The 23,274-nt window shown below is 45.9% G+C and overlaps 1 protein-coding gene across 4 annotated transcripts in view; it reads left to right on the top strand.

Moving 5' to 3' along the window:
* Window positions 1-23,274, top strand: part of LOC106605338 (sterol regulatory element-binding protein cleavage-activating protein) — a 34,731-nt gene that overhangs the window by 526 nt on the left and 10,931 nt on the right. For 2 of the 4 annotated variants that reach the window (XM_014200843.3, XM_014200842.3), the window contains exons 2-13: window positions 9,726-9,920; window positions 13,227-13,347; window positions 13,576-13,733; window positions 13,844-14,064; window positions 16,872-17,150; window positions 18,324-18,450; window positions 19,321-19,433; window positions 20,296-20,390; window positions 20,528-20,626; window positions 20,931-21,143; window positions 21,615-22,015; window positions 22,238-22,384. In XM_014200843.3, coding sequence (XP_014056318.1) covers window positions 9,799-9,920; window positions 13,227-13,347; window positions 13,576-13,733; window positions 13,844-14,064; window positions 16,872-17,150; window positions 18,324-18,450; window positions 19,321-19,433; window positions 20,296-20,390; window positions 20,528-20,626; window positions 20,931-21,143; window positions 21,615-22,015; window positions 22,238-22,384 — 2,096 coding nt within the window. In that variant the 5' untranslated portion in view covers window positions 9,726-9,798. Of the gene's footprint in view, window positions 1-4; window positions 7,165-7,196; window positions 8,260-9,725; window positions 9,921-13,226; window positions 13,348-13,575; window positions 13,734-13,843; window positions 14,065-16,871; window positions 17,151-18,323; window positions 18,451-19,320; window positions 19,434-20,295; window positions 20,391-20,527; window positions 20,627-20,930; window positions 21,144-21,614; window positions 22,016-22,237; window positions 22,385-23,274 lie in introns of those variants that run through there. The other 2 variants (XM_014200839.3, XM_014200841.3) reach the window with 2 other exon arrangements.

Here is a 23,274-nt window from a genome sequence, read left to right as displayed (position 1 = left end):
AGTGTAACGTAGTAGCTAGCTAGTCAACTAGCTAACGTTAGCTTTGGTGTGTTCATTTAGGTAGCTAATTTACTCGATTAGTTAGCAAAGCGACCATCTAAGCTAACTAACGAAGTCGGACGCGTAGAACCAAGGTTGAAGATATTTGTTCGACCTAGGGTAGAACTCTGGGTTTGGCGGGGGGGTATGAACGCGGGACTCGCGGTTAGGTGTTTTTGGTAGTAGAAGCTAGCCAGCCAAGTTCGCTTAACTAATAGCTATTGACAGACGATGTCACTGGCATTACTCGGCAACGCTAATGTGATTATCTAATTCCTAGCTGCCCGCCCTACTATCACCGTAAGGTCAACAACCCTGCCTTGCTGTCATGGATACCTTGCTGGTGTTGGTTGGCATCGTTCAGCAATGTGTTAGCAAGCATTTACCATATCTGCTAACAGTAGAAGCTAGCTAACGACGTTAAGCTTGATTCAAACGTTGAAGCTGATTTTACAACGTTCCATGTTGCAGAATTATGGATTAACATCGTTTTTGGTCGTTTCGGGTGTAAATGGTAATACGAAAGTAAATGGCGACTAGCTGGTGGCTAGGTAGTGGAATTCAAGTGAAGTTGCCCTGTGTTCGTTAATGTTAACTCGCTAAGTAACGTTAGCACCTGTTAAAGCTAACGCTACTGGTGACTCGTTTGACAGCCGACAGCGCGCCCTCGGCAGGCCTGTAAAGTTTGTTCGCGTGGGTGAATAAATTGTTTTCTGCCATCTAATTAATTATTAATCTAAGCATTGGGCAAACTTTGAAACAATTGATTTGATTGAGATCACGTGTAGGGATATTTACGGCGTTGCATCACCATCCTTACCTACTGTGCACAGACGAGGGTGACTGTGTTTCTGAATTATGTATTAGTACTACTGCTATCTCTAATTGATACCAAATTAAAATAAACTTTTCTGTCTGGGGATTTATATTGTTACAGAGCTGCGCCACACCAGTTGGTTAACGTTGACCAAATGCAATTTGATTGGTCAACACCTACACATTAAGTAACTGTATTTGGGATTTCTCTGCCCATTGAGATTGACCAGGAGGATTTAATTGAGAGGGTTGAGGGGCGATTATGTCTTGGGTGGTTTTTTTTTTTGTCCCACTTTGTGCCATCTGAGCAGCTGTAGAGGAGGGAAACAGTGATCGTGCAGTACAGATACAGTAATGACAAAGCATCACCCTTTAGAACAGAGTTAGGCAACCCTGGTCCTGGAGTGCCGCAAGCACTTCATGTTTTTGATTTAACCGACCTGGAAGACCAGGTGTGTTGAATTTAGGCAATCACTGAACTGATCAATCAGCCGTGGCAGGTGTGGTGCCTGAAACAGAACAGGGTTGCCTACTACTCTGTAAGATCTACTTCTCTTCACATAAACAGGCTCAATGTCTGAAAGAGCATCTACGCTGAACAAAAATATAAATGCAACATGTAAAGTGTTGGTTTCATGAGCTGAAATTAAAAATCCCATAAATGTTCCATATGCACACATTTCTCAAATGTTCTGCACACAATTTGTTCGCTTACTTGTTAGGAGCTTTTCTACTTTGCCAAGATAATCTATCCACCAGACAGGTGTGGCATATCAATAAGATGATTAAACAGCATGATCATTACACAGGTGCACATTGTGCTGGGGACCAAAGGTCACTCTAAAATGTGCAGGTTTTGTCACACAACACAATGCCAAAGATGTCTCAAGTTTTGAGGAAGTGTGTAATTGGCATCATGACAGCAGGAATGTCCACCAGATCTGTTACCAGAGAATTTAATGTTAATTTCTCTGCCATAAGCAGAGAGATTCTGTTTTAGAGAATTTGGCAGTACGTCCAACCGGCCTCAACCGCAGGCCACATGTATGGTGTCGTGTGGGCGAGTGGTTTGCTGATGTCAACGTGAACAGAGTGCCCCATGGTGGTGATGGGGTTATGGTATGGGCAGGCATAAGTTACAGACAACGAGCACAATTACATTTTATTGATGGCAATTTGAATGCACAGAGATACTGTGACGAGATCCTGAGGCCCATTGTCGTGCCATTCATCCGCTGCCATCACCTCATGTTTCAGCTTAATAATACACGGCCCCATGTCGCAAGGATCTGTAATCAATTCCTGGAAGCTGAAAATGGCTTGCATACTCACCAGACATGTCACCCTATTGAGCATGTTTGGGATTCTCTGTATCAAGGCGTACGACAGCGTGTTCCAGTTCCCACCAATATCCAGCAACTTTGCACAGCCATTGAAGAGGAGTGGGACAACATTCCACAGGCCACAATCAACAGCCTGATCAACTTTATGCGAAGGAGATGTTGTGCTGCATGAGGCAAATGGTGGTTACACCAGATACTGACCAGTTTTCTGATCCACACCCTAACTTTTTTTTTTAAATGTACGCTATATATACACAGAAGTATGTGGCCACCCCTTAAAATCACTGGATTTGGCTATTTCAGCCACACCCATTTGGTGAAGGAGGAATAATGGTCTGGGGCTGTTTTTCATGGTTCGGGCTAGGCTCCTTAGTTCCAGTGAAGGGAAATGTTAACACTACAGCATTCAATGACATTCTAAACGATTATGTGCTAGTAACTGTGTGGTAACAGTTCGGGGCCGGCCCATTCCTGTTTCAGCATGACAATGCCTCCGTGCACGAAGCTAGGTCCATAAAGAAATGGTTTGTTGAGATCGGTGTGGAAGAACTTGACTGGCCTGCACAGAGCCCTGACCTCAGCCCCATCGAACACGTTTGAGATGAATTGGAATGTAGACTGCGAGCCAGACCTAATCGCCCAACATCAATACCCGACATTACTAATGCTCTTGTGGCTGAATGGAAGCAAGTCCCCAGCTCCCCCCAGGAATGTTCCAACATCTAGTGGAAAGCCTTCTCAGAAGAGTGGAGGGTGTTGTAGAAGCAAAGGGGGAACCAACTCCATATTAATGCCCATGATATTGGAATGAGATGTTTGACGAGCAGGTGTCCACATACTTTGGTCATGTAGTGTATCTGTGACCAACAGATGCATATCCGTATTCCCAGTCATGTGAAATTCATAGATTAGGGTCTAATCATTTTATTTAAATGAACTGTTTTCCTTATGAACTGTAACTTGGTAAAGTCTTTGAAATGGTTGCATGTAGTGTTGATATTTTTGTTCAGTATGTGTTTTGTGCATATACAGTTGAAGTCGGAAGTTTACATACACCTTAGCCAAATGCATTTAAACTCAGTTTTTCACAATTCCTGACATTTAATCCTAGTAAAAATTCCCTGTTTTAGGTCAGTTAGGATCACCACTTTATGTTAAGATGTGAAATGTCAGAATAATAGTAGAGAGAGTGATTGATTTATTTCAGTTTTTATTTCTTTCATCACCTTCCCAGTGGGTCAGAAGTTTACATACACTGAATTAGTATTTGCTAGCATTGCCTTTAAATTGTTTAACTTGGGTCAAATGGTTCGGGTAGCCTTTAGCAAGCTTCCCACAATAAGTTGGGTGAATCTTGGCCCATTTCTCCTGACAGAGCTGGTGTAACTGAGTCAGGTTTGTAGGCCTCCTTGCTCGCACACACTTTTTCAGTTCTGCCCACAAGTTTTCTATGGGATTGAGGTCAGGGCTTTGTGATGGCCACTCCAATACCTTCACTTTGTTGTCCTTAAGCCATTTTGCCACAACTTTGGAAGTATGCTTGGGGTCATTGTCCATTTGGAAGACCCATTTGCGACCAAGCTTTAACTTCCTGACTGATGTCTTGAAATGTTGCTTCAATATATCCACATAATTTTCCTCCCTCATGATGCCATCTATTTTGTGAAGTGCACCAGTCCCCCTGCAGCAAAGCACCCCCACAACATGATGCTGCCACCCCCATGCTTCACGGTTGGGATGGTGTTCTTCGGCTTGCAAGCATCCCCCTTTTTCCTCCAAACATAACGATGGTCATTATGGCCAAACAGTTCTATTTTTGTTTCATCAGACCAGAGGACATTTCTCCAAAAAGTACGATCTTTGTTCCCATGTGCAGTTGCAAACCGTAGTCTGGCTTTTTTTATGGCGGTTTTGGAGCAGTGGCTTCTTCCTTGCTGAGCGGCCATTCAGGTTATGTCGATATAGGACTCGTTTTACTGTGGATATTGATACTTTTGTACCTGTTTCCTCCAGCATCTTCATAAGGTCCTTTGCTGCTGTTCTGGGATTGATTTGCACTTTTCGCACCAAAGTACGTTCATCTCTAGGAGACAGAACGTGTCTCCTTCCTGAGCAGTATGACTGCTGCGTGGTCCCATGGTGTTTATACTTGCGTACTATTGTTTGTAACGGGGGAACGTGGTACCTTCAGGCGTTTGGAAATTGTTCCCAAGGATGAACCAGACTTGTGGAGGTCTACAATTTTATTTCTGAGGTCTTGGCTGATTTCTTATGATTTTCACATGATGTCAAGCAAAGAGGCACTGAGTTTGAAGGTAGGCCTTGAAATACATCAACAGGTACACCTCCAATTGACTCAAATGATGCCATGACGTAATATTCTGGAATTTTCCAAGTTGTTTAAAGGCACAGTCAACTTAGTGTATGTAAACTTCTGACCCACTGGAATTGTGATACAGTGAGTTTTATAAGTGAAATAATCTGTAAACAATTGTTGGAAAAATGACTTGTGTCATGCACAAAGTAGATGTCCTAACCGACTTGCCAAAACTAGTTTGTTAACAAGAAATTTGTAGAGTGGTTGAAAAATGAGTTTTAATGACTTCTGACTTCAACTGTGTGTGTGTGTGTACACAGTACTAGTAACAAGTTTGGAGTGGACACCTCATTCAAGGGGTTTTCTTTATTTTTACTGTTTTCTACATTGTATAATAATAGTGAAGACATCCAAACTATCAAAAAACGCATGGAATCAAGAAGTAACCAAAAAAGTGTTGAACAAATCAAAATATTTGTTATATTTCAGATTCTCCAAATTGGCCACCCTTTGCCTTTGACAGCTTTGCACACTCTTGGCATTCTCTCAACCAGCTTCCTGAGGTAGTCACCTGGAATGGAATGCATTTAAATTAACAGGTGTGCCTTGTTAAAAGTTCATTTGTGGAATTTCTTAACTTCTTAATGCCTTTGAGCCAATCTGTTGTCTCTTGACAAGGTATGGTATACAGAAGATAGCCCTATTTGGTAAAAGACCAAGGCCATATAATGGCAAGAACAGCTCAAATAAGCAAAGAGAAACAACAGTCCATCATTACTTTAAGTCATGAAGGTCAGTCAATATGGAAAATGTTAAAAACTTTGAAAGTGCAGTCGCAAAGACAATGAAGCGCTATGATGAAACTGGCTCTTTTTTCAGGAAAGGAAGACCCAGAGTTACCTCTGCTGCAGAGGATAAGTTCATTAGAGTTACCAGCCTCAGAAATTGCAGCCCAAATAAATGCTTCACAGAGTTCAAGTAACAGACACATCTCAACATCAACTGTTCAGAGGTGACTGCGTGAATCAGGCCTTCATGGTTGAATTGCTGCAAAGATACCACTACTAATAATACCAATAAGAAGAAGAGACTTGCACGAGCAATGGACATTAGACCGGTGGAAATCTTTCCTTTGGTCTGATGAGTCCAAATTTGAGATGTTTGGTTCCAACTTTCGTGTCTTTGTGAGACGCAGAGTAGGTGAATGGATGATCTCCGCATGTGTGGTTCCCACCGTGAAGCATGGAGGAGGTGGTGTGGGGTGCTTTGCTGGTGACACTGCGAGTGATTTATTTATAATTCAAGGCACACTTAACCGGCATGGCTACCACAGCATTCTACAGTGATACGCCATCCCATCTGGTTTGCACTTAGTGGGACTATGATTTGTTTTTCAACAGGACAATGACCCAACACACCTCCAGGCTGTGTAAGGGCTATTTGACAAAGGAGAGTGATGGAGTGCTGAATCAGATGACCTGGCCTCCACAATCACCCGACCTCAACCCATGGTTTGGGATGAGTTGGACCGCAGAGTGAAGGAAAAGCAGCCAACAGGTGCTCAGCATATGTGGGAACTCTTTCAAGGCTATTGGAAAAGCGTTCCAGGTGAAGCTGGTTGAGAGAGTGCCAAGAGTGTTCAAATATGTCATCAAGGCAAAGGGTGGCTACTTTGAAGAATCTCAAATGTAAAATATATTTTGATTTGTTAAACACTTTTTTTTTGGTTACTACATGATTCCATGTGTTATTACATGGTTTTGATGTCTTCATTATTATTCTACAATGTAGAAAATTGTAAAAAATAAAGAAAAACCCTTGAATGAGTAGTTGTCCAAACTTTTGACTGGTACTGTGTGTGTGTGTGTGTGTGTGTTTAATGTATTCTTTTGCTTAAAACTTGATGGTTGAAGTAAAACCATCTGCCGTCCAAATTCGAAACTCAGTCAAATATAGACTTATTGACATTCTGTGCACTTTCACATTTTTACACTTCTCACATTCATTCACCTACTGTATGTTTCATGCATGTTTAAACCACACACGCCCACACATTCACGTTACATACAATTTTCTTTAAAAAAAAGCTGATATTTTATTCAACTCAGTATGTGAATCTTAAGGAGTTTTTTGTTGTTGTTGCACAATACACATAGGCCCACTGATTTTCCATTTAAATGTTCATTGTGTCTCATCACTAAAGCCTTTGTGACGGGTCACTCAACGTTTTCATTGTAGTTTTTGGACCGGGTTTTTGCCATTTTCGATGACATAATAGTGGTTACTGATTGACTGGGCCAATTTGCTCCCTGTGTGTTTGTAAATGGTTGGCTGTAAATGAGCTGTCGCAATAAAGCCTTCAGGCATTAGTCCCAGCTGACATTGACTCAAGAATGGTCTGTACAGTTATGGTGCATTAGAGCTGAGGAGCAAGTGCTCAGTTCACTATGGGAGAAGGGAGCTGAAATACAATCTTGCTGCTTCTCAATGCAGCCTAAAATCCCTGCTTTTATGGTGCTACTTGCGAGGAGTCTTAGCTTTTTTACTTTGGGTTTTAAGACCCCTTACACAGGTGTGGATCATGGCAATGGACTGTATAGGATCCAACGATGCCTTCAAACTGGGGATTTTAGGAAGCGTCGTTAGGAGGTAAGCATTTATTTGGTTTACTTCAGGCACACTCTTCTTCAGAGCAGCATATGATGAAATCTTAAGCCTAGTCTTGTGTAACTCTGTTACCAATTCCTCCATGAGCTAGCAAACATGTTTCTGAGAGAAGCGTGTCTGCACATTTGTTGGAAAATGTAGCCTACCTGTACGCACCATTTAAATTATAATCTTATTTTCATTTCCTGGGAACTTGCAACTAGAAAAACATGTCTACAGTGCGCACACGGGCTACTATGTAAAAAGAGGTTTATGGTTTTGGGAGGCATTTTCGTCCCTGATGTTCTTGCACAAGTGCTTTTGGAACATAATGACATGCTCTGTTTTGTCAGAAGCTGTGTTGTTTTCTGTATGAGTGGTTAGGCAGGTAGGCCTACTGAAGGTAAACTGCAGCTCCCTCCCTGAGCTGGGCTACTGGACTCCATAGTGGCACATGTCTCAAGATTTGGCATCATAAAGTCTCTGTTGTATTGCTGGCTGGGTCAGTCATTTTCTTTGTCTTAAAAAGCCTCATAGTCTGAGGTATGCGCTGATGACTGGGGCGGCAGGTTGCCTAGTGGTTAGAGCATTGGACTAGTAATCGGAAGGTTGCTGGATCGAATCGCCGAGCTGACAAGGTAAAAATCTGTCGTTCTGCCCCTGAACCAGGCAGTTAACCCACTGTTCCTAGGCCGTCATTGAAAAGAAGAATTTGTTCTTAACTGACTTGCCTAGTTAAATAAAGGTAAAATATAAAATTAAAATTAAAAACTCACTGTCATGTGCAGACTGACTTGACTGCCTGCCTGATGTGTGTACAGTGTTACCAGTTATGTCTGCCTCACCCGTGTAGCTGCAGGATGGAGAGACTAGGGAAAAAGAGGTAGAGAGGGTGGGGGCGTAGACCTGTGAGCCTCATTGTGGAGTTTCCTATCCCGGATTAACTCACTGACGGAGATGTTGTTGAGCACCTGCCAACTCAGGCCTCGCTTTCCTGCACCACAACACCAGGGAAGGACTGAGGAGATGGACGAACAGGGCATATTGGGACCTACAGGCTAGATATCAGGTCAATATGTAGAGCAAAGTAGAAATGGGGTGAGTCACGGCACTCGAGGCCTCTGATTAAATTCAACCGTCGGTTTACCCTCTAGCCATTGTGTTGGTATGTGTGTGTGTTGTGCTGCCTGCTGTGTTTACTGTACATAGAGTATTTATAGTGGAAGATCAAGCCGCTCCAGAGGTAGGCTAAATTCCCCTAGGAATGTTTCCAGAGTTCTCAGGGGGTAGAGCTGAGCCAGTCAGTCACACTTTGGCTGTGGTGCCTGAAATAGGGCTCTGTTGTTTAAAGCCATGGGTCTCCGTGAAACCTTTAAAATCCGGTGCTTTTGGAGGACTTAGGCCAAACAGGCACGAGAGAGCGTGAGAGGCAGCCAACCTCCCCCTGAACAGGTACTGGGACAGAAAGGCACTTTTTCCGATTAAAGAAATGCAACTGGGACAGGGCTGAGTTTGTCTGGGATAGTAACTAGACTAGCTAGATAGATGCTGTGGCAGGGCTGAGTTTGTCTGGGATAGTAACTAGACTAGCTAGATAGATGCTGTGGCAGGGCTGAGTTTGTCTGGGATAGTAACTAGACTAGCTAGATAGATGCTGTGGCAGGGCTGAGTTTGTCTGGGATAGTAACTAGACTAGCTAGATAGATGCTGTGGCAGGGCTGAGTTTGTCTGGGATAGTAACTAGACTAGCTAGATAGATGGCTGTGGCAGGGCTGAGTTTGTCTGGGATAGTAACTAGACTAGCTAGATAGATAGATGCTGTGGCAGGGCTGAGTTTGTCTGGGATAGTAACTAGACTAGCTAGATAGATAGATGCTGTGGCAGGGCTGAGTTTGTCTGGGATAGTAACTAGACTAGCTAGATAGATAGATGCTGTGGCAGGGCTGAGTTTGTCTGGGATAGTAACTAGACTAGCTAGATCGATGCTGTGGCAGGGCTGCGTTTGTCTGGGGTTAGAAGGTACTGTGATGTAGCCTAGCCAATCTGGTAAGGTTGTCTCTAAATGAAGGTTGTACTTGGGACGGACGGGTAGGACCAAATATCTTGTGGTGGTGTTAGGGATGGGAAATGTAGACGTGATATCTCTGGTGTTTCTGATAGGACAGGGAGTTAGTGAGGGCTTTTCTTTGGTTTCTGCAGTGTGTGACCATATATGGGTTTGAGGTGTTTTGTGTAATAAATTGGTAATAAGGCAGACTCGTCCAAAGCAACATGAACACAGGCTACATTCATCAGCAGCTGATTCTGTGGTGAGTGACGAGTATCCTCCAGGGTTGAGGTCAATTCAAAATGAAGGCAGTCAATTCAGGAAGTAAACTGAAATTCCAATTCAATAATTTAAAAAAGGCCACCTATGTCCAATGCTTTAATTCAAAGCTTTTTCCATTTGTTAATTTTCAATTCAAATCACTTCCTGAATTGACTGCATTCCATTTGAATTGACCCCAACCATGGTATCTCTGAGTTTGTATTAACCCACACCTCTCGTCTCTGTGGTTCCCTAGGTCCCTGGATGCCCCACGGCACTCCGTCCTCGCCCGCCCCCCCGATGGCCGGCAGCTGACCCCGCCCCCCAGGATGACGGTGAGAGAGCGGCTGCGAGAGAAGATCTCGGCGGCGTTTTACCGCCATGGGCTGCTTTGCGCTTCCTATCCGGTGCCCATCATCCTCTTCACATCCGCCAGTATTCTCGCCTGCTGGTACGTCTGAGGAAGGGGAGTGTCTATGAGGGAAGGGGGTTCTGGGGATGGGCGTGTGCATCTTCAAGAGATTATATGTGAGAGTTCTTGTACTGGTTTCTCTGAACACGTTTATGGCAGGTTTTGAAAGGATTGTATGTATTTTTTTGATCCACATGGGCAGAGGTGAGATGGTAGGTCAGTAGAAGAGAAGCGGATGGATGAAAATGAAAAACATAGGTAAACAACAGAGCTGGGAGAAAAAGGAGCAGGACCTGCAAACCCAGTCAACTAAATGAAACGGCCATAGCCATACACATAAATCGGCACTCGGAACAGAACACACCCTTTTCCACCTCAGAGTTCCACATTAGAGGTCAACCCCGTCACAGTTGAAAGGTCACAGATGAGAAGTCAGGACAGGATGGAACGAATTCGGTACAGCATGGAACCGTGGAAGCAGCAGTGCCAAAAGCACGGCTGGCTGACAGCTGCACTGAGTGCAGGGAATTAAAGGGGTGGAAGCAGAGTTAAAAAGAGAGACACAGCAGAGGGCTGTGAGAAAGTGACCCCTGGAGAGTAGGCCTATCTGTGTGTTCCTGGCCCTCCATCTGCCTCCCAGGAGGTGGGGGCTCCTGCTGCAAAACAAAAGCCCTTTGTGGCAGTACAGTGACCTTAGAGAGGGAGAGCGAGCGGGAGAGAGGGTGTAGTGTCCTCAAAGAGAAATCTGTATCCCGTGGCCCCAGGCCTGACAGGCTGCCAAAGAAGCAGGATGAAAGAGTGTTTAAGCACTTAGATACTGAGCAACACTGTCTGTCACATCACTATTAAAAAAACACAAGCATTTCGCTACACCCGCAATAACATCTGCTAAATATGTGTATGTGACCAAAAATATTTGATTTCTTGTACTATACTGTGGAACTATGCAAACTGCACATATTGATGTGTTGCAGGTCAGGATACTGAGTCAGTTTTGACAGTGTTTAGTGTGTAGAACACCCAGAAACGTGTCAGTGTGTTCAGTCCTCACCTGAAAATCTATTTCCCAGTGACCTGTTGGAATCTTCAGTTAATTATTCAAGAGGTTTGAAATGCTTTTGCTCGTCTATGGAAGTGGGCTTCAACTTTATAGATTTCCACTCACAAGGTCCGGATTTTTATAGAACTAGGTGGCACAGAGATTTTAACTGGTTATGGTTGGCGTCCTCCAAATTTGTACCTACATTCATCCCTTTGCTACAGTATTGCCAGGCTGTCGTCATCATTTCCAGTCGTGGTAAAGTGTACCCAATGGCCTGACAGACAGACAAATGCAGCACTGTCACTCTGGCTGTTTGTCTTTGCCTCAGTAGCCTCGTAGCTTTCCATGAATTTTGGAGGCGACCTTGAACTTAATGCACTTTTTGGTTTTCTTTGTTTTTTTCCTCATTTAAAATGAGTTTGTTCGCAGGGCAAATGGGCCCTAGAAAGTGGTCCTTTCTAGGAGAATGGTTGAGTGAAGACGATGACAACCTGGGATGAAAGGTTGTAGTTACTTACTCTTGCATTAGGGTGGAATTAGTGGGCATTAGTAGACTCATGTTTTACAAACACACATTCATGAGTGGATATGGTATCGACATGCATATTAAGCGCTAAACCCCTTCAATCCTTTTCTCATTAAGTATGTGTGTGTGTTTGTTCCTGTGTCTGTGTGTGGGGCGTGCAATTGTGCACGTGCGAGTGTATCGGTCTACTAAATCTTGTAAATCTCAGTGTGTTTGGTAAGAGCCAACCTCTTCCCAGGGAAGCAGGGGTGTCGGTCTCTAGTTAATGCTAAATCTGCCAACAAAGGACAGGGGAGGCAGTGGCACCGACTTCTTTTTTTCTCTCTTACACAGACATTCACACACTTGCACACTCAGGGATGCTTATATACACATGTATTATTATACTGAACAACAATATAAACACAACATGTAAAGTGTTGGTTTCATGTGCTAAAATAAAAGATCCCTGAAATTCTCTCAAATTTGGTGCACACATTTCTTTACGTCTGTGTTAGTGAGCATTTTGCCTTTGCCAAGATAATCCATCCACCTAACAGGTGTGGTATATCAAGAAGCTAATTAACCACATGATCATTACACAGGTGCACCTTGTGCTGGGGACTATAAAAAGCCACTCTAAAATGTGCAGGTTTGTCACACAGCAAAATACCACAGATGTCTCAAGTTTTGAGGGAGCGTGCAATTGGCCTACACCTGTGGGATCGTCTGAGACCAGCCACCCAGACAGCTGATGAAACTGTGGGTTTGCACAACTGAAGAATTTCTGCACAAACTGTCAGAAACCGTTTCTGGAAAGCTCATATGCGTGCTCGTCGTCCTCACCAAGGTCTTGACCTGACTGCAGTTCAGCATCGCAACCAACTTCAGTGGGCAAATGCTCACATTAGATGGCCACTGGCACGCTGGAGAAGTGTGCTCTTCACGGATGAATCCTGGTTTCAACTGTACCAGCAGATGGAGTTGTGTGGGCGAGTGGTTTGCTATTGTGAACAGAATTCCCCATGGTGGCAGTGGGGTTAGGGTGTAGGCAGGCATAAGTTACAGACTACGAACGCAATCGCATTTTAGCGATGGCGATTTGAATGCACAGATATACCGTGATGAGATCCTGAGGCCCATTGTCGTGCCATTCATCCGACGCAATCACCTCATTTTTCAGTATGATAATGCACAGCCCCATGTTGCAAGGATCTGTACACAATTCCTGGAAGCTGAAAATGTCCCAGTTCTTCCATGGCCTGCATACTGTCCAGACATGTCGCCCATTGAGCATGTTTGGGATGCTCTGGAACGATGTGTACGACAGCTTGTACCAGTTCCCGCCAATATCCAGCAACTTTGCAACAGCTTGATCAACTCTATGCTAAATAGATGTCTTGCTACATGAGGCAAATAATGGTCACCAGATACTGACTGGTTTTCTGATCCACGCCCCTACCGTTTCTTTTAAGGTATCTGTGACCAACAGATGCATATCTGTATTCCCAGTCATGTGAAATCCATAGATTAGGGCCTAATGATTTTTTTTTAATTGACTGATTTTCTTATTTGAACTGAAACTCAGTAAAATCTTTGAAATTGTTACATGTTGCGTTTATCTTTGTTCAGTGTACATTTAACTGTAAGGAAATTATCATTTTGGTAGAGGGTGTGTATTTTATTGCTGGGATAATAATTCACAATACTCAGGCCTGTAACTAATATTCGGACCCCACTGTCACTTATTCTCCACTCCCATGTTCTCCCATGTCATCGCTCTCTCCCCCTCTCTCAGTTACCCCCTGCTGCGGCTGCCTCTCCCGGGGACCGGGCCGGTGGAGTTCACCACACGGGTCCGAGATTACACCGTCCCTTCCCATGAGCCCCAGGGAGACCTCGGCGAGCGGCCTGACTGGGTAAGACTCATGGTCAAAAGATCACCCCGCTTACAGTACCTACATGGCTTGACTGTTTACATGGTACATTTGTAGTATCATGATCTGTAAAACCAACACCACTAAGTACCATTTGGTACCAGGTAGTTAGTTCTTTGAAATACCAGCTGAAAAAGGGACTGTAAAATAAGTAACTCATCTGTTTCTCTGCCATGTTTTTCAAAACCCTCTATGGCTCTGTTCCTCCAGTATCGGGGTCCTCCGGTGGCCTACATTCAGCAGGTCCTGGTGAAGGCAGCTGTGTCTCCCTGGGACAGTACGCTGGTCCCTGTGGACGTGTTTCGCTCCCCACTGGGCCGTGTATTCAGCCTGCTGGAGGAGATCCGCAACCATGTACACAACGACGGGTATGGGAAACTACACACGCACATCCACTGTCTCTCCCCCACCTCTAGCTTTCTCTACCTTTTTAAAATGCACCTTGACTTGACCGGACTTACCTTTCGTCTCTTTGCAGTTCTGGGGTCAAGAGCTTGGAGGCGCTCTGCCTGCAGGTGACGGACCTGTTGCCGGGGTTACGGCGTATGCAGACAGTGCTGCCAGAGCACGGTTGTCTGCTGGTCTCCCCCGGCAACTACTGGCAGAACCAGCGGGAGCTGTTTGACTCTGACCCCGACCTGCTGAAGACCGTCCACCAGCACGAACCCAAAGGACTGCACACCTCGGCCACACTGAGAGGTAGAGAGGGCAGGAAGGGAAGGGAGGGGTGAGGTAAATGGAGGGCAGAGCAAAGGAAGCATCCTTTTGTATCCCTTTGGCTAATGCTCATTGAGCCCCAACCAGAGCGTGTGAGCAAGCCGCTCGTCGCTAATGGAGTGGTGCTTACCCTCCATGTCCTTTCCACTAAAAACCCGCGCCAAATTCGCTCCATTCATTAAAATCACAATTTAACCAACACCCGTCTATTTTTGTGACTACTTGGATCTACTAATCAAATCAAATTGTATTTGTCACATGCGCCGAATACAACAGATGTAGACCTTACAGTGAAATGCTTTCTTACAAGCCCTTAACCAACAATGCAGTTATAAGAAAAATAAGTGTTAAAGTATTTGCTAGTGAAAAATAACAAACAATTAAAGAGCAACAATAAAATAACAGTAGCGAGGCAATATTTACTTATTTGTATTTTATTGAACCTTTTATTTAACTAGGCAAGTCAGTTAAGAACAAATTCTTATTTACAGTGACGGCCTATATACAGGGGGTACCGGTACAGAGTCAATGTGCAGGGGCACAGGTTAGTCAAGGTAATTGGGGTAATATGTACATGTAGGTAGAGGTAAAGTGACTATGCATAGATAATAAACAGAGAGTAGCAGCAGCATAAAGGTGGAGGCGGGGGGTTCAATGCAAATAGTCTGGGCAGCCATTTGACTTGGGGGTAGCAGCTGTTAAGAAGCCTTTTGGACCAAGACGTGGCGCTCTGGTACTGCTTGAGGTAGCAGAGAGAACAGTCTATGACTAGGGTGGCTGGAGTATTTGGCAATTTTTAGGGCCTTCCTCTGACACCGCCTGGTATAGAGGTCCTGGATGGCAGGAAGCTTGGCCCCAGTGATGTACTGGGCCATATGCACTACCCTCTGTGGTGCCTTGCGGTCAGAGGCCGAGCAGTTGCCATACCAGGCGGTGATGCAACCAGTCAGAATGCTCTCGATGGTGCAGCTGTATAACTTTTTGAGGATCTGAGGACCCATGACAGATCTTTTCAGTCTCCGAGGGGGAATAGGGGTTGAAGCTCTCAACCTGCTCCACTACAGCCCTGTCGATGAAAATGGGGACGCGCTCCGCCCTCCTTTTCCTGTAGTCCACAATCATCTCCTTTGTCTTGATCACGTTGAGGGAGAGGTTGTTGTCCTGGCACCACACTGCCAGGTCTCTGACCTCCTCCCTATAGGCTGTCTCATCGTTGTCGGTGATCAGGCCTACCACTGTCGTCTGCAAACTTATTGATGGTGTTGGAGTCGTGCCTGGCCATGCAGTCATGGGTGAACAGGGAATACAGGAGGGGACTGAGCACGCACCCCTGAGGGGCCCTCGTGTTGAGGATCATCGTGGATCAGATGTGTTGTTACCTACCTTTACCACCTGGGGGCGGCCCGTCAGGAAGTCCAGGATCCAGTTGCGGAGGGAGGTGTTTAGTCCCAGGCTCGTTAGCTTAGTGATGAGCTTTGAAGGCACTGTACCAATTGTTTTTTAAGTATTGAAACCAAACCATATGGATTTGAATGAAAGGTGTTTGAATAAACATGAGAAGGTGAATGTAAGAAGTGAACATCATTCCAAATAGGCTACATGTCATATTAAACCGTATATAAACACTCTAAATAGGTCAGGAGCCAGACAGGGAGACTAAGAAGGAACAAATTATTTAGGCTGTATTATTTCAATTATTTCAAGGCTGTAGCCTACAAAGAAATACATTGTGAAGCATTTGTGAATACAACACCAGGCTGATAGGGACATACAACATTTAGTTGTATTAAATCATTATAGTCTATCAATTTGGCATTTAGGCTGTGACTTACTTAGAATTAAATACAAACAAAATGAAAAATGCCTTATTAGTCTGTCTACAGTGCCTTTTAATAAATGTTTTGAATACACGCCAGTCTGTGGGTTCAGACTCATGCGATGGTGCCTGGAGAGCAGGCCAGCAGCTGAGAATATCCTCTCTACACCTGCAGAGCCACTGGGGATGATAAACACCCTTTTGGCCACTCTTGCCAGGCTGAGCTGAGATGTAGAGTTGTTTTAAAAATGTTCTATAGATAGGCCTAAAGGTTTTTAGGCAAAATAACCCAATGAAAACGGAAAGCTCCTTGAAAGTGGGAATGTACCAGGCCTATTGGGCCAAAATATTTATGGCCTAATTTATCTCTATTAAGGGAACAGATTTTTTGGTTTATAAATACTTTGCTACAATGACACAGTTAGTTATCTACAAACCTCGTTCCTTTCTTTTAGCATGTGGATGTAGTAAGCATACTGTCATGCTTTCGGGATACGTGTCTTTTCAGATTCCACAATGATTCTCTAGTTGTAGACATTACATCAACAAACTCCTTCTCTTGCTCCTGGTCCTCATCTTTGTAAGTCGCCATGATTTTGCACCTGTGTGTTTTATCAGTTTCTTTATAAAAAATCTTTAGTGAACTCCATGGCTGTCGCTAAAGCATGGGGCTATAGCAGCACACAAGTAGACTACAAATGCATGGTGGGCTGGACATGCCCTGAGCTCCTGAAGTGAGCGCTACTTTTTTGGAGCGGAATTAGAGCGGGCAAGATGGCCGACGCTCCAGCCTTTTGGGAATCTCGCTCCGTGCTCCAGTCAAATTGGGCACGCTCCTCACTGCTCACATACTCATACCCAACTAGTGTCAGGCAGACTGGTAATTGTGTGTGTGTGTGTGTGTGTGTGTGTGTGTGTGTGTGTGGTGTGTGTGTGTGTGTGTGTGTGTGTGTGTGGGTGTGATATCTGTTAGACCTGCTGTTTGGCGTCCCGGTGAAACACACAGGGGTGAGTCTGTACAGCAGGAAGAGGGTGGTCACCTACACCATCACCATGGTCCTGGGCAGCTACGACGCCAGGTTCCTGTCTAGCCTGCGGGCGCGTCTCCTCCAGCTGCACCCCTCGGTGAACTGCAGCCTGCGCGAGGACCACATGGTGCACGTGCACTTCAAGGAGGAGATAGGCATGGCCGAGCTCATCCCGCTGGTCACCACCTACATCATACTGTTCGCCTACATCTACTTCTCCACACGTAAGTCTCTGACTGGAGTCTGGGCGCCACGGGGGCATCTCAATAGTCTAAAGAGCTTCCCTTCATCTGCGCTGATCTGAAAGAGTTGGCTTAGTTTCATTTAGTTAAAGATGCATCCTTCTTCCCATCCCTTCGTCATTGAGGTAATGTATCCCATTACTAAGGCCGGTGGGGGGAAATTGGTTTCAAATGAAATGCTGAAGTCGAATGTCTTGCTTTGGGGGCCTCTCGTTTTCTCTCGGATATTGTGCCCAGTCAAGGCCACAGAGCCAAGGTCCAGATTAGTGTGTGTGTGTGTGTGTGTGTGTGTGTGTGTGTGTGTGTGTGTGTGTGTGTGTGTGTGTGTGTGTGTGTGTGTGTGTGTGTGTGTGTGTGTGTGTGTGTGTGTGTGTGTGTGTGTGTGTGTGTGTGTGTGTGTGTGTGTGTGTGTGTGTGTGTTTGACTGAGTCCTAGCCAAGGCTGTTCCTGTCTAGTCCAGGGATAATCTCCTACACAGGAACACTGTAGTCCACCATAATAATCTACCATGATAAGACTCACCAATGTGTGCCAACACCAACAATATGCTGGCACACACATGCAATATGTTCTGTGCACAAACCTCATTTCAACTAAAAGCTGCATAAACTCTCATGCTCAGAGACATTCTTCTTTGTAGTGTGGGTGTTAGACAGAGTCCTATGTTAACTCTTTCCTCCCAGTGTGTGTAGCCTCTGTCTATGTTAACTCTTTCCTCCCAGTGTGTGTAAACTTTGTCTATGTTAACTCTTTCCTCCCAGTGTGTGTAGACTCTGTCTATGTTAACTCTTTCCTCCCAGTGTGTGTAGACTCTGTCTATGTTAACTCTTTCCTCCCAGTGTGTGTAAACTTTGTCTATGTAAACTCTTTCCTCCCAGTGTGTGTAGCCTCTGTCTATGTAAACTCTTTCCTCCCAGTGTGTGTAAACTTTGTCTATGTTAACTCTTTCCTCCCAGTGTGTGTAGACTCTGTCTATGTTAACTCTTTCCTCCCAGTGTGTGTAAACTTTGTCTATGTTAACTCTTTCCTCCCAGTGTGTGTAAACTCTGTCTATGTTAACTCTTTCCTCCCAGTGTGTGTAGACTCTGTCTATGTTAACTCTTTCCTCCCAGTGTGTGTAGACTCTGTGCTAACTCTACTTCTTCCTCTCTCCAGGTAAGATTGACATGGTGAAGTCAAAATGGGGCTTGGCGCTGGCTGCCGTGGTAACGGTGCTCAGCTCTCTGCTTATGTCTGTGGGGCTCTGCACCCTGTTCGGCCTGACGCCCACACTCAATGGAGGGTAAGAAACACACACACACACACACACACACACACACACACACACACACACACACACACACACACACACACACACACACACACACACACACACACACACACACACACACACATTCTCAACCTAAAAGCCCCTGACCCTCTCCTGCTCATTGATCTGTATGGATTACTGTGGGACTGCAGACGTTAATGTACAGTGAGTGACAGGGGACTGTGTTACCAAGGGCAACAGATGTGGACTCAAAGGGGAGGAGGGATTCTTAAGAGGGCGGGGATAGATATTGATGTGGCGTACCTGGCCAATCACACCCAGCTTATTGGAATGTAGAGGATGGCGTGACCATCTCACACCATCCAAATCTCACCAACCATCAATCAAGATTCCAGGGTCCACACGCACATAGACCTACATACCCACTGTCGTGCATATTGACACAATGGCCACACAATAAAGCCTGTTGAAGTAATAACACGTGTGTTTGGTCTTTATCTTCTGCGGGGTAGTTTTGTTGCGTACTGACCTCCAACCCTTATCTTCACGTGTAATGATAGCATATCTCTGGTTTACTGTCTGTCAAACCTGGTCTGTCTTCAATCGGCCCTCCTCTCTTTCATCATCCCTACTCTTGTCTGCTAAATGTCCCGTTTTCTATTTTTAACCTGTTTTTTTATTTGTGCGACAATTTGACGACAATCAAATGAATCAAATTGAAAAACCTGACCTCTCTCCCACCCTAACATCCAAACTTGCATCTATCATCTTATCCACGAATAAGCACTCTGAGAGCACTGGTTACTCAAATGAGATTATGAAGTATTATTCACAACAGCTTTGTAATCATGTTGTCTCTGCTTGTGTCTCTCTCTCTGTCAGTGAGATCTTCCCCTATCTGGTGGTGGTGATAGGGCTGGAGAACGTCCTGGTTCTCACCAAGTCTGTGGTGTCCACCCCTGTTGACCTGGAGGTCAAACTACGCATCGCTCAGGGTAAGAGTGTGTGTGGGTTGGTTCTTCTATCCTTGTGGGGACCTACAATCCCCAAAAGTCCCCACGAGGATAGTGAAGCAAGGAAAATTCTCCCTCGTAGGGACATTTCCCATGTCCCCATGAGGACAAGTGCTATTTTAAGGTTACTTTGACATTTTAGTCATTTAGCTGACGCTCTTATCCAGAGCGACTTACAGTAGTGAATTAGTAGTTAGAATTAGTGTAAGGGGGCCTCCTGAGTGGCACAGCGGTTTAAGGCACTGCAGCGTGCTTGAGGCGTCACTACAGACCCGGGTTCGATCCCGGGCTGTTTCGCAGCCGTCTGCAACCGGGAGACCCATTGGCCCACAATTGGCCCAGCGTCGTCCGGGTTAGAGGAAGGTTTTGCCGGGCCGGGACGTCCTTGTCCCATTGCGCTCTAGCGACTCCTTGTGACGGGCCAGGCGCATGCACGCTGACTTCGGTCGCCAGCTGGACGGTGTGTCCTCCGACGCATTGGTGCGGCTGGCTTCCTGGTTAAGCGAACAGTGTGTCAAGAAGCAGTGCGGATTGGCAGGGTCGTGTTTCGGAGGACGCATGGCTCTCGACCTTCGCCTTTCCCGAGTCCGTACGGGAGTTGCAGCGATGAGAGAAGACTTTAACTACCAATTGGATATCACAAAATTGGGTGTAAAAAGTACCATGAAAAAATAATTAGTGTAAGGGGTCAGAGTTACGGGTTAGGGTTATGGTAAGTTTTAGAGATAGGGAAAATAGGATTTGGAATGGGAATTCATTTTAGGTCCCCACGAGGATAGAAGAACAAAACGTGTGTGTGAAATCCAAACATTTGTTAATGTGGTCTTGTGTTGTCCCTCTCCAGGCCTTAGTAATGAGAGCTGGTCTATCATGAAGAACATGGCCACAGAGCTGTGCATCGTCCTCATAGGATATTTCACCCTGGTGCCCGCTATCCAGGTAACACACACACACCAATCTATCACACACACTTTCATTCACATAGACGGTAGATCATACTGCCACTCAACATGCACACACACACACTACTACTGTGCGTGTTATGAGCGGCCTGCTGTTTATTTCTGTGTTTCCAGGAGTTCTGTCTGTTTGCTGTGGTGGGTCTGGTGTCTGACTTCTTCCTTCAGATGTTTTTCTTCACCACAGTTCTTTCCATTGACATCCGACGCATGGAGGTGAACACACACACACACACACACACTGTCAACAGTGCTTTCCTTAGTAATTTACAGCATGGAGGTGAGGTCATAGACACACACACATTTGCCATGTGAAGGTGAGGTCTCTTGATACCTGAGTGATTTCCTCAGTCTACAGTGCTCAGTATAATATTGACAGTCTCTCTTTATCCACCTTGTTCCTCTGTTACAGTCGTAGATGCATGCATACTCTAACACTGATCCATGCACTTGTACTTGCATACATGTTACACACTCCCACATGCCCGCGCACCCTAAAACTGTCCTCTCACACACACAGTTGGCCGATCTGAACCGGCGTCTTCCAGCCGAGGCAGGGATGCCCCCTCCCAAACCGGGCCCCCTGCGCCCTCGGGAGGCGCCTCCTCCCCCACGGCCCTCGCCCTACACCATCACCCTGCAGACGCCCGCCTTCAGGAACCTGCGTCTGCCCAAGAGGCTCCGTGTGGTCTACTTCCTGGCCCGCACGCGTCTGGCCCAGCGCTTCATCATGGTGAGACTGGCTGGAGGCACTTCCTGAAAAGACCGTTTAAGTTAGGGTTGCACGATTATTTTGCTAAATGCACAGGCTTTTCAGAAATGAGGATCGGAAGATTCCTGATTTTCCTGCTTATTCCCGTCTGATTCCGGGAATCTTCCTAACTGGATTTTCTGGGAATTTGGGGAAAGTTACCGGAATCTTCCGACCCCAGTTTCACTTAGTCCAGTGTTAACAAATGCTTGTGTGAAAGGAGAGTGAGTTGGCACTGGGCTAAGAACATGCAGTGTGAAGAAGCCTTGAGGGTGACTGTCTCAAGGCCTTTTCACAGAGAGTCTGCCTGTTGGGCCGTCGTGTCTGCGTGTGTTACCGTCTGTCTCGCCTGTCAGTATTTGTCTGTCTCTATATGTCTGAACGTTTACAGTACTTCCTTGAAGTAGTTCTCTGCATGCGTTGACATGTCCCTCTATCCCTGTATTGTTGTAGGTGGGTACAGTGATCTGGATTGGCATCCTGGCCTACACGGACCCCGCTGGCCTCCGTACCTACCTGGCAGCCCAGGTGTCTGAACAGAGCCCCCTGGGGGAGGGTGGGGCCGGGGGTCTGCCCCCCCACCTGGGAGTAGCCCCGGTCTTCCCTGGACCAGGAGGGGACCCCGCCAGCACCCTCAGTGTCCTCCCTGCCCCCGCTGAACCCACCCCGCTTCCGGAGAACCAGTCCCAGGGCCACCACGGGGCCCCCAGGGAAGGAGTACCCCACCAGGCCCAGGCCCCACCCCTGGTGCCCCAGATCAGCTGGGGGGCGGAGGATGAGGAGGGCTGGAGGAGGCTGTCTTTCAGACACTGGCCCTCGCTCTTCAGCTACTATAATATTACTCTGGCCAAGAGGTAGGTCAGGGGAGTTGGAATGAGTTACTGTGTGTGTTTATTGTGTGTGTGTGTGTGTGTGTGTGTGTGTGTGTGTGTGTGTGTGTGTGTGTGCGCGCGTATGTGCATAGTGTGTGCCACTGTTGACCCTACTTACCATGCTTTTGGGTTATGGAAGGGAAGAAAGGTCGAATTCATTGTTTAATGTAGGAAAAGTCATTTTGTTACCTTTCTGTCCCACAGATACATCAGCATCCTGCCTGTCATTCCCGTCACGCTTCACCTGAGCCCCCGGGAGGCCATCGAGACGCGTCACCCCCAGGACACACGCCACCCCCCGCCGCCCAGCCTCAAAACTAACGAGCTGCCCGCAGACCTCACGCTCTACAAGTCAGTACCGACACACTCTCACACACACCAACCTCCATTTCCAACGCCTTCAAACTACAGATTGACTAATATTCCCCCTACTACAATCCATGCACTTCATGTTTTTCAAATACACACACACACACACACACACACACACCACACACACACACACACACACACACACACACACACACACACACACACACACACACACACACACACACCCATGCACAGTGCACACCACTTCAAAGTCCATGCTAATGTCCTTGTGCAGGCGAAAGATCAATGTTATAGTAAACGATTATGGCGTCAAGGCCAAGAGATTCAGTGATAATCCACATAGTCCAAACCCACATCTCATACAGTATAGGTTTGCATTTGTCCCACGTAGAGGTTGCAAAATTCCGGAAACTTTCAATAAATTCCATGGTTTTCCCCAAATCCTAGTTGGAGGATTCCCGGAATAAGCAGGAAATCCTGGTTGGAGGATTCCCGGAATCAGGAAGGAATAAGCAGGAAATCCGGAACCGTCCAACCAGGATTTGCAACGCTAGTCCCACACCTCTCTTTTCTTCCTCTTTCTAACCTTGTCAACGAAACACGGCCAAACAGTCCGTCACCGTGTCGATGGTTATCTCAAAAACGGTAGGAAGAAAGAGAAAGCCGTTTTTCTCTTATCTCTATAGCTGAGTTGACTGGATATTGGGCGAGGTTGGTTTTGCATCGGTGCCCCCACCCACCCGGGGCACAGGGCCATGCAAAATGAACTCCCTCACTGACTCACAGACTTTGGTCCTGTCTACCGGCTCATCTGATTGGCTGTCAGGTTACTCGTAAGATGTCCGTGGGTTGACGATGTCATGGTGGAGTGGGTTTATGTTTGGTGTGGTTTTGGGACTGAGTGAAAC

The sequence above is a fragment of the Salmo salar genome, chromosome 05 (genome assembly GCF_965601325.2).
Source record: "Salmo salar chromosome 05, fSalSal1, whole genome shotgun sequence".
NCBI classification, from domain to species: Eukaryota; Metazoa; Chordata; class Actinopteri; order Salmoniformes; family Salmonidae; genus Salmo; species Salmo salar.
This window is presented reverse-complemented; position numbering and strand designations above follow the sequence as displayed.